The sequence below is a fragment of the Nerophis ophidion genome, linkage group LG08 (assembly GCF_033978795.1).
Source record: "Nerophis ophidion isolate RoL-2023_Sa linkage group LG08, RoL_Noph_v1.0, whole genome shotgun sequence".
NCBI lineage: Eukaryota > Metazoa > Chordata > Actinopteri > Syngnathiformes > Syngnathidae > Nerophis > Nerophis ophidion.
In genome coordinates this window covers 61,191,054-61,203,113 of record NC_084618.1, presented here as the reverse complement: position 1 = coordinate 61,203,113, position 12,060 = coordinate 61,191,054, and the positions used below count along the sequence as shown (strand labels likewise).

The window sequence follows — 12,060 nt, the reverse complement described above, 5'->3', positions numbered from 1 at the left end:
CCCCCCTGTCTAAAATGAGTTTGACACCCCTTCTGATTGATACTTTTATTAGTAGATTGCACAGTACAGTACATTTTCCGTACAATTGACCACTAAATGGTAACACCCGAATAAGTTTTTCAACTTGTTTAAGTTGGGGTCCACGTTAATCAATTCATGGTACAAATATATACTATCAACATAATACAGTCATCACACAAGTTAATCATCATAGTATGTACATTGAATTATTTACATTATTTACAATTGACTAAAATGTTCAAAACATAATAATTTTCAATTGGATGTCATCAGTGATCTCTCTCTCTGTGTGTGTGTGTGTGTGTGTGTGTGTGTGTGCGTGCGTGTGTTTGTGTGTGTGTGTTGGCAATGATTGGGGATGACGTCGTCAGGCGTGGTAATAACAATGAGAACACAATGAAATCCAGATTAAATGGGTGGAAAAGACGTTGAAATCCCACTAAAAAAAGGTACAAAAAGAGAGTTGCAAGAGTGTGAGTGGAGTTGATGGGAGTGATGTTTTAGTCTTGTTTGTACATGAGAATGTGGGGGAAAAGACATGAAAGTCCACTGGTGGAGTTTCCTGAGAGCGGAGAAGTGAAGCAGCGTGGATAGGAAATGACTCATAGGACTGGAGCTGTGCGTGCGTGCGTGTGCGTGTGCGTGTAGTCAGTCAGCGTGGGTGTGTGCTCTCTTGTGTTAAAAACAAGCAGCACTGTGGTCCCGGTGGCTCACTCCTCTGATGCTCACTTTTCCATGCTTTTGTCGTTTCTCAATTTTCTTTTTAAATATTCCTTTTAATTATTTAAAAACTATTTTGGGAGGGATTTGTTGTGCAGCGAAGACACGTGATGGACGCTCACGCGCTCTGCGCCGTTTGTGGACTTTTCGTGGCGTTTGTCGTCCACGGTATTAACGCACAAAAAAGTAAGTGTATTCATTTATTTTTTTAACCGTTGAGGTTTTTTCAAGGCGTAATTGTGCTGTGTTAATTTAATTGTGCTGAGTTAATTTAAAACAGTCACGTAGCGGGGGGGGGGTAATGTTAACACAAGCAGCTTCCTTTACCGGCTTTATCGCACCGGTTCCGCATTCCGACAGGCTGATTGCACGGCAATCATCGTGGCTCCTCCACGGCTACAAGAACACCACATGTGTCCGCTCACAGAAACTTAAAAAAAAAGAAACAATTTATTCTTAAGTACATACAAGTATTAATGTTAAAATGACACCAGTTGAATTTGTGACCAGCAACATACTAAAAGAAAATTCTAAGTGACGCAGGACCGGTAATTTATTTGTTTTTCCATCCATCCATTGATTTTCTACCGCTTGTCCTTGTAAAAAGCTATAGTGTTTAGCACAAAATGTATTTCAATAAGTAGTACACAAACTTATTCTATGAAACATCGACTTTACTTGTAAAGTTATTGTCGCCAATTACTGTCCAATGTTAGCTCGCTAGCTAGCTATATCAAATAGTTGCTAGCTAACAAGCTAATTTAGGTAATTACTGTAGGTTATTGACCACTAAACACAAAAAAGTCAGGTTTATGTTACAGTAATTTGGTGTGTAATTGAATGGTTTGATTTACGTGGACCCCGACTTAAACAAGTTGAAAAACTTATTCAGGTGTTGTTACCATTTAGTGGTCAATTGTACGGAATATGTACTGTACTGTGCAATCTACTAATAAAAGTTTCAATCAATCAATCAATTAACAACACACCAGATGTGTGAAGTCAGTTGACAATAGCATTATTCTTAAGGTCAATATTTCATCGGTAATAAAACGTTAACTTGAATTACTGTAAGCATGTTAGCTCGTTATGGTACATGAAACTGTAATGTCTTATCTAGCTATCTATCTATCTATCCATCTATCTATCTATCTATCTATCTATCTATCTATCTATCTATCTATCTATCTATCTATCTATCTATCTATCTATCTGTCGTTCGGTATGTCTGTCTGTCTATCAGTGCTAGTTATAGAATTTTTGTGGCCCTTCTGTGGCCTTTGGTATATATACTGTATATGTATGTATGTATATCTATGTATGTATGTATGTACAGTATATGTATGTATGTGTATGAATACATATATATATATATATGTATGTATGTATGTATGTGTAATATATACTGTATATATATATATATGTATGCATGTATACAGTGGGGCAAAAAGTATTTAGTCAGCCACCGATTGTGCAAGTTCTCCCACTTAAAATGATGACAGAGTTCTGTAATTTTCATCATAGGTACACTTCAACTGTGAGAGACGGAATGTGAAAAAAAAATCCAGGAATTCATTTTGTAGGAATTTTAAAGAATTTATTTGTAAATTATGGTGGAAAATAAGTATTTGGTCAATAATACAAATTCAACTCAATACTTTGTAATATAACCTTTGTTGGCAATAACAGAGGTCAAATGATTACTATAGGTCTTTAGCAGGTTTGCACACACAGTAGCTGGTAGTTTGGCCCATTCCTCTATGCAGTTCTTCTCGAGAGCAGTGATGTTTTGGGGATGTCGCCGAGCAACACGGACTTTTAACTCCCTCCATAGATTTTCTATGGGGTTGAGATCTAGAGACTGGCTAGGCCACTCCAGGACTTTCAAATGCTTCTTACGGAGCCACTCCTTCGATGCCCAGGCGGTGTGTTTGGGATCATTGTCATGCTGAAAGACCCAGCCACATTTCATCTTCAAAGCTCTCACTGATGGAAGGAGGTTTTGGCTCAAAATCTCACGATACACGGCCCCATTCATTCTTTCCTTAACAAGGATCAGTCGCCCTGTCCCCTTAGCAGAAAAACAGCCCTAAAGCATGATGTTTCCACCCCCATGCTTCACAGTAGGTCTGGTGTTCTTGGGATGCAACTCAGTATTCTTCTTCCTCCAAACAGGACGAGCGGAGTTTATACCAAAAAGTTCTATTTTGGTTTCATCTAACCACATGACATTCTCCCAATCCTCTGCTGTATCATCCATGTACTGTCTGGCAAACTTCAGACGGGCCTGGACATGCACTGGCTTAAGCAGGGAGAAATGTCTGGCACTGCAGGATTTGTTCCCCGTCGGCGTAGTGTGTTACTGATGGTAACCTTTGTTACTTTGGTCCCAGCTCTCTGCTGGTCATTCACCAGGTCCCCCCGTGTGGTTCTGGGATTTTTGCTCACCATTTTCATGATCATTTTGACCCTACGGGATGAAATCTTGCGTGGAGCTCCAGATCGAGGGAGATTATCAGTGGTCTTGTATGTCTTTCATTTTCTGATAATTGCTCCCACAGTTAATTTTTTTCACACCAAGCTGCTCGTCTATTGTAGATTCACTCTTCCCAGTCTGGTGCAGGTCTACAATTCTTTTCCTGGTGTCCTTGGACAGTTCTTTGGTCTTGGCCATAGTGGAGTTTGGAGTCTGACTGTTTGAGGCTGTGGATAGGTGTCTTTTATACAGATAACAAGTTCAAACAGGTTCCATTAAGACAGGTAACAAGTGGAGGACAGAAGATCTTCTTAAAGAAGAAGTTACAGGTCTGTGAGAGCCAGAGATCTTCCTTGTTTGTGACCAAATACTTATTTTCCACCATAATTTACAAATACATTCTTTAAAATTCCTACAATGTGATTTCCTGGATTTTTTTTCACATTCTGTCTTTCACAGTTGAAGTGTACCTATGATGAAAATTACAGACCTCTGTCATCATTTTAAGTGGGAGAACTTGCATAATCGGTGGCTGACTAAATACTTTTTTGCCCCACTGTATGTATATATATAAGTATGTATATATATGTATGTATGTATGCATATATGTATTTATGTGTATGTATGTGTATATGTATGTATGCGTATATGTATGTATATATGTGTGTATGTATGTGTATATGTATGTATGTATGTATATATATATATATATATATATATACACAGTATATATGTATGTATGTATGTATGTATGTGTATATATACTGTATATATGTGTGTATGTATATATGTATGTATGTGTATATATATGTATGTATGTGTATATGTATGTATATATATATGTGTTTAATGTATTATGTATTTATGTGTATATATATATATATATATATATATATATATATATATATATATATATATATATATATATATATATGTGTATGTGTGTGTGTATATATATATATATGTGTGTATGTATATATATATATATATATATGTATATATATATATATGTATATATATGTATATATATATATATATATGTATATATGTATATATATATATATATATATATATATATATGTATGTGTGTGTGTGTATGCGGAGATGACACCAGGAATCTTTTTACCAGAAACAGAACTTTTTCTTTACTTTGCACTTAAACAATTGTCGTCGTGTTGCTGCTGCTTCAAATATTGTTCATGACAATTGTTGTATTTATCCATTGTGTTTCATCATTATCAGAGGTCAGGAGCAATTGATCGATAGTTGCAGTGTCGCCATATTGAGATATTTTTGAGATTGTGAGCCATGTATTATGTATCACAATGGAATGAAAGGAACATTTGTCCATGTGGCGGAATATTCTCTCTCCAAGAACCAGGATAGCTCAGTGGTTAACACTACATACTCTCATTTATTGGATCTGGGTTTGAATACGAGTTGGGTGGATTGGTATTCTGTTTTATTTCACCTCAATTGTAGTTTAATTGAGATAGGGTTTCCTATTTATATTTATAATTGATGCCCGGAATCTTCTCTCAAGGATACCCAGGATCGCTGAGTGGTTAAAACCACGTGCTACTGGGTTCAAATCCAGTAGGATTGATAGGTAACCTGCAAAACTCCACTTGGAAGCGTTAGTGTTTTTTCTCACATCTCGATCATAGTTTACTGAGACAGGTTCACGATTAAACATGTCATTAGGTCCTGAAATCTGTTCTTAAGAAGACCCATGATAGTGGAGTGGTTAAGACCAATAACTGTTTACCAAGGGTTACTGGGGAAGAATCCTGGTCAGTTTGCAAAGCTACAGCCAAAAGAGTCAGTGGAGCTTTGTTAGTTTACCACTGAGCCGATAGGGATTCCAACCCAGTAGTCCTTGTTGGGAGCCTCTCGACCAACTAATGATGGTCAAGAAGGCCTGGCTCTAAGTCTCTTTTCTAATTCATCCCAAAGGTTTTCTATCGGGTTCAGGTCAGGACTCTGTGCAGGCCAGTCAAGTTCACCCACACCAGACTCTGTCATCCATGTCTTTAGGGACCTTGCTTTGTACACTGGTGCACAGTCATGTTGGAACAGGAAGGGCCCCGCTCCAAACTGTTCCCACAAGGTTGGGAGCATAGAATTCTCCAAAATGTTTTCATATCCTGGAGCATTGAAAGGGTGCTAGCCCAACTATTGAAAAACAACCCCACATCATAATTCCTCCTCCACCAAATGTCCCACTCGGCACAATGCAGTCTGAAACGTACCGTTCTCCTGGCACCCTCCAAATCCAGACTCGTTCATCAGATTGCCAGATAAAAAAGTATGATTCATCACTCCAGAGAAAGCGTCTCCACTGCTCTAGGTACCAGTGGCGACGTGCTTTACAGCAACGCATCCCACGCTTTGCATTGGACTTGATGAAGTATGGCTTAGATGCAGCTGCACGGCCATGGCAACCCATTCCATGAAGCTCTCTGCGTACTGTACGTGGGCTAATTGGATGGTCACATGAAGTTTGGAGCTCTGTAGCAACTGACTGTGCAGAAAGTCTTTGCAGTATGCGCTTCAGCATCCGCTGACCCCTCTCTGTCCGTTTACGTGGCCAATAAATCCATGGCTGAGTTGCTGTTGTTCCCAAACTCTTCCATTATCTTATAATAAACCCGACAGTTGACTTTGGAATATTTAGGAGCGAGGAAAGGCATCCAATGACCGTTCCATGCTATATATATACTGTATATATACAGTATATATATATATATATATAGTGTATACACAGGGTATATGTATATTTATACACATTTTATTATTTTTCTTATTTGACAATCATTAATAATTATTAAATAATATCTAAAACAAAACAAAAGGGGCAACGTTAAAGGACAATAATAAAAAAATATTTTAGAACCAAAAGTCTGCACTAATAAACACAACATCTGGTTTAAGTATACAACTAATAATTTATTACTAGTGCATAGTGTACGTGTGCTTCATGCAAACACTTGTTTTTGTTCACAGTGGAGAAAAACCGGGATGAGTTAACATGCAAACCCTGCACACAGTTTCACATCATTTCCTGAAGCAAACATAAAGCAGAGTCTAGCAGTGTGAGGCCATCTCCAACATCTGGATATCAGCTGCTGGTCCACCCGCCCCCATCTGTTTTATGACAAAATGCAACATCCCCACACCCAAAAAACACTCGGGCTAAATGAGACTCCCCAACGTCAGGAATGCGAAAACTGGCTCCATGTTTCTGCTTGACGTGCAGAGCGGGTGAGAAACAAACCGTGAAATGTGATAAGATGTGGGAACATGGCTTTTATTTTAGTTGTAACTTTTTGCCAGGGCTAAGCAGTACGGTGAGAAAGAGTATGATGTTTGTGGTGCGGTGCAGACGTTGGCGGTTGTGGGCAGAGGTCAGCGCACGGTCACGCCTCCACTACTTCCCGATGACCTTGGGCATTCCCAGAGCAGGCGTCATGTAGCCGAGGGTCGGGCTTAAAGGCATCTGGAGGAAAAGCTTACAAGAGCGGTGACACATTGTTGCTGTTGTGACCGAGGCTGCGCAGTAAATAAGGCCAGCTCAGAATCTGCCAAGAGGACTTGAACATGTGACCCTAAAGCTTTTAAATACTCTCCTTGATGAGAAAATAACATAGTGTGTAAATGAACAAGGCTCTTAAAATCCTTACTTTGTTACTTTTTCAGTCGCTGCTCAAAAAGTCTTACATTTTCCATAATGGACCAGGTACATTGTGAGGCACATTCTCACACTAACGTATTTTCTCTTTAAAATCCTTGCACTTTACACGAACTGCTCAATATGAAAAAAAATCTCCCCAAAATACGCCTGGCAACTGTTTGAATGCATAACTTGGTTCAATAAACACTCATCTGCCACACAATTAGGTACACGTACACATTCTATTAGGATACAATACAAGAAATGTAGCTACAACTCACACGTCAAGCTGTATTAAGTAAACCATACAGTATTCTTGTTATTGTGAACGTAGTTTGTAGTGGCACTTTAACATTTTTTTTCTATGCAGCTGTTTTTTGGATAAATTGAGAATTTGTGTTTGAATTCTTGTTTTAGAGCTCATCAGGCAAGTAACTAAAAATATAAAAAAAATAAGTTAAAATTAAAATAAATACTATTTTTAACAACGAAATAATTTGTTCTATTTTTTCAAATAATATATTAGTAACAAAACATAATAAAATAAGATAATACATTATTATATATGGCAGCACGGTGTTGGAAAGGGGTTTGTGCGTCTGCCTCACAATACGAAGGTCCTGGGTTCAATCCCGGGCTCGGGATCTTTCTGTGTGGAGTTTGCATGTTCTCCCCGTGACTGCGAGGGTTCCCTCCGGGTACTCCGGCTTCCTCCCGCCTCCACAGACAAGCACCTTGGGATAGGTTGATTGGCAACACTAAATTGGCCCTAGTGTGTGAATGTGAGTGTGAATGTTGTCTATCTGTGTTGGCCCTGCGATGAGATGGCGACTTGTCCAGGGTGTACACCGCCTTCCGCCCGATTGTAGCTGAGATAGGCACCAGCGCCCCCGCGACCCCAAAGGGAATAAGCGGTAGAAAATAGATGGGATGGGTATTATTCACAAAATTAAAGAAAAACCTAAATAAAATAAATATATTCAAAAATAAAAAAAATTATTTGCAAAACATTTCGAGTTGAATGAATAAATGGGTTATACTTGTATAGCGCTATTCTTCCTTCAAGGTACTGAAAGCGCTTTGACACTATTTCCACATTCACACGTTCACACACTGATGGCGGGAGCTGCCATACAAGGCCCTAACCAAGGGTGAAGTGTCTTGCTCGAGGACGCAATGGACTTGACTAGGTTGGTAGAAGCTGGGGATCGAACCAGGAACCCACAGGTTGCTGGCACGGACTCCCTCTCAACTGCGCCACGCTTTCCCCAACAAATAGTAAAATGATGTAATAAAATAATTAGATACAATGCAGCTAAATAATATATCATACAAACAATATAAATAGGGATAGGAATTTTACAACAACTCAATTTTCTCTTCAAACTGATTTCCGCAATATATTATTTGGTATAAAAACTATCATTAAACCTTTTCAAAACCACTTACAGTTTACAAAAGCTCCACTTGGCTGCTGACATGAGGCATATATACGCACAGTAAGTGCGAAGAGTGTCTAAAAAGAGATTCCATCCATCCATTTTCTACCGTTTGTCCTTTACGGGGTCGCAGGAAAAAGAATAAATCTTATCTTAAATCTTAAATATACATTTTTAAGATAACAATTCTTATTCTAAAATGTATACTTAAAAAAATATATATATATATGTATGTATGTATGTATGTGTATATATGCATATATATATATATATATGTATATATACGTATGTATATATATATGTATGTGTATATGTATATATTTTTATTTTATTTTAAGTATACATTTTAGAATAAGAATTGTGATTTAGATGTGAATTATTTTTTGTGAGCACTTCAAAATATTATAAAAATAGTTTACATTTATAGTAACAAATACAATGATAAGTAATAATTGTAATTAATAATAAGTAATAAACATTCAAATATTTGAATACCTGTAGGTACTGTTGCACTTTTGCTTAATTAATACAGTAAAAACATATCAGTTAAGACCATATGCACACAGTATTGTTGGTGCTTGCCTATATCTCAGTCATCCCAAAAAGGAAAGACAATGCAAATAGACAAGGCAGGAAGCATGATGTAACACAAAGTGTCATGCAAGCCCTATTGTTTTCGCCGTCTTATCTGGAAGACAAATATTGTTTTGCACCATTTGTTTTCTCACATGTGACATCTTCCTATTGTTGTGTAATATACTTACTGGACACTTCATGTGGCACACATGCACGTTCTAATATAAAGTGACACCAGAGTATAAAAACCTAGCATTTTTTGATACCTGTGTAGAATTCTTAATGCACATCTTGTATTAGCTCTTATTAGATTGTGTAGGGGGCTTCATACGAAGGTCCTGAGTAGTCCTGGGTTCAATCCCGGTCTCGGGATCTTTCTGTGTGGAGTTTTCATGTCCTCCCCGTGACTGCGTGGGTTCCCTGCGGGTACTCCGGCTTCCTCCCACTTCCAAAGATATGCAACTGGGGATAGGTTGATTGGCAACACTAAAAATTGGCCCTAGTGTGTGAATGTGAGTGTGAATGTTTTCTGTCTATCTGTGTTGGCCCTGCGATGAGGTGGCGACTTGTCCAGGGTGTACCCCGCCTTCCGCCCGATTGTAGCTGAGATAGGCACCAGCGCCCCCCGTGACCCCAAAGGGAATACGCGGTAGGAAATGGATGGATGGATAGATTGTGTAGGTGGGAGCCATGTTATATGCAGGTCGTCGGCTATTGTTTTGAGGCATTGTTGCAATCAAATATGGAGGGTTGCATGAAGAACAAGCATTTCAAAGAGAACATTTTAAGGTGTGGGATGATTACAACAAAAATCACGAGTTTTGGAATATGATGTACGCAAGGAAGCAAAAGTAGGGCTCTTGCTTTGTAACACTAGCCTGCCAATCAGATTGCTTTAAAACATCCAGCCACTAGGGGGCTTACTGTGGGCTGGTCAGCACCTATTACACACTATTTCTGAGAGAAGTAATATTGTAGTCATTGTTATAATATTATAATATCAATCCATCCATTTTCTAATGCTTGTCCCTTTTATACAAAATTCTAATAGTTTACAACTTTTCCATGATGAGGTTCAACCATGTACACTCACACCCACACATTGAAGCGCTCATCTTAGTGGCAGTCATAAAAACAAATGAAGCCTTCCATTGTGTCTACATGACAGGAAGGAACCATTTTTCTCTAAACCACCGTCTTTTTCCTCACAGACACATTCGTTTATTCTTTGGAAGACACACAAACAATCCGAAGGAAGCACTTTGTGCAAACACATCCTGTTCCCCAGACAGACAAAAAGTTACCCACACACAAGTGTGTGTTACATCAGCAGTGAAAGCTTGCCACCCACAAAGTTGCTCACGTGTTCTCTTTAGTTTTTAACAGCTGATTTCTGATGGACTGTATGGGAATGGTGCTTTAGTTGTATTTAGGTGAAACAATATTGGAACATCAACCACTTAGGCTACACAAAACAGGAAACAGAATTGCTCCCATAATTTCTGGTGTGTTGTTGCTAGGCACATTTTCATGAAAAAGCGCTTACTCAAAAACTTAGACCACAGACCTCCATTGCCTCACATGGTGGAGAAAGAACAGGAAGAGTCGGCAATAAAAGGAAGTCAAGCAAACACTAGGGAAATGAACACTAAGGAAATAAAAACAGTTTTGTTGCTAGGCAGCTTTCAAATCTAAAGACCAAATAAAAAAATGGCATACCGTATTTCCTTGAATTAATTTAAAACCTCTTCTCACCCCTACGCTTACCAAAGGCATGCGGTAAAAGTAAGCATGCGCTAATTATTTTAAAACCTCTTCTCACTCCGGCCCTTACCAAAGGCATGCAGTAAAAATTTGAGTGTGATGTAAGCTTGGACCTTAAATCCTACTGAATAGCTCTTAATCTTCTTCCCTTTATGCGATTTCAAATTACCGGTATTGAAATCAGCCTCCTCCATTTTTGAAAATGATGACAGGGAAAGTGTCACTCGTGACGTCACGAGTTTGACCAGGCGGTAATACTAAGCATGCGCTAATTATTTTGGGAAGCGAGTTTGACCCGGCAGTAATTCAAAGCAGGCGCATACTATACACCCTGCGCCAATTCAAGGAAATACGGTATGTTTGTTGTTGCTATGGCAATGTGGGGAACAGGGTTTGCTGTACAACACAGTGGGGCAAAAGGACAGGGAGAGTATGTATGGCAGCAGCAGGAATTCAGACAGACATAGAAGAAGACTTCGGCTGATAATTAACATACAGTCATTTTAAATCACTGCTCTGTATTAAATACGACCTTCATAACAACAGTTCTATGCAATTGAAGATAAAACTTTACATTTGAGCGACTTAGCATTGTTTTTCCTGGACATTGTTGCTAGGCAGATTTCAAATGCAGAAATGCATTAAAAAATATCGGCCTATAGTCCAATTCGTTTTTTGTTTCCTTGGCAATGACCGAAACTCCCTGAGGAAATCATTTTAAAACTCTAACCATAAGATTTTGAAACAAGTGCTGCTCTGTATTCCATATAAACCACAATTAGTCAACAATATTAATTTGTAAATGTTGCATGCTTGCTGTGAGGTAGATTTTGAATCCAAAAGTCCAATAAATATAACAATATGTTTATGTAATGACATTTGATACTTTTTATGGAAAACCCTTTAAAACAGAAAAAGGATTATTGGCCAAGTAAAAAAAAATAAAAAATTGCAACTTAACCCATAATAAATATAAACTACATTTGACATAATTAATAATTAATTGTCACATGCTTGTTAGCTTGTTGCAAAGCTGATTTTGAGTCCAACAAGTATTACAATGTTACATATTTCACACTAATTAGGGAAAACACTTTTAAAAACCAAAACACAATATTTTTGGTCAAATGTCGAAATACATATTTTTGCAGCTGAAACGGCATCAACTATACACAAATCATGCACAACTATATTTACGAATAGTCGACAATATTTATTATTAATTGTCACATGCTTGTTAGCAGGCGTGGATCAACATGATAGAATATTTTTATTTTTCTAATCGCCTGTTGCGAGGCAGATTTTGAATTCAGAAGCCCAATAAATCTAATATTGTTTGCATATTTCAAAATAGCCAAGGAAAACACTTTATATACAAAACAGAAAATATG

At 38.0% G+C, this 12,060-nt stretch overlaps 1 protein-coding gene across 3 annotated transcripts in view; it reads left to right on the top strand.

Annotated features, from left to right (window-relative positions):
- Positions 1–418: 418 nt before the first annotated feature.
- Positions 419–12,060, top strand: part of si:rp71-1c10.7 (tumor necrosis factor receptor superfamily member 12A) — a 16,279-nt gene continuing 4,637 nt past the window's right edge. The window contains exons 1-2 of one of the 3 annotated variants that reach the window (XM_061909217.1): positions 517–927; positions 6,224–6,481. In XM_061909217.1, coding sequence (XP_061765201.1) covers positions 6,439–6,481 — 43 coding nt within the window. In that variant the 5' untranslated portion in view covers positions 517–927; positions 6,224–6,438. Of the gene's footprint in view, positions 471–516; positions 928–6,223; positions 6,482–12,060 lie in introns of those variants that run through there. The other 2 variants (XM_061909218.1, XM_061909216.1) reach the window with 2 other exon arrangements.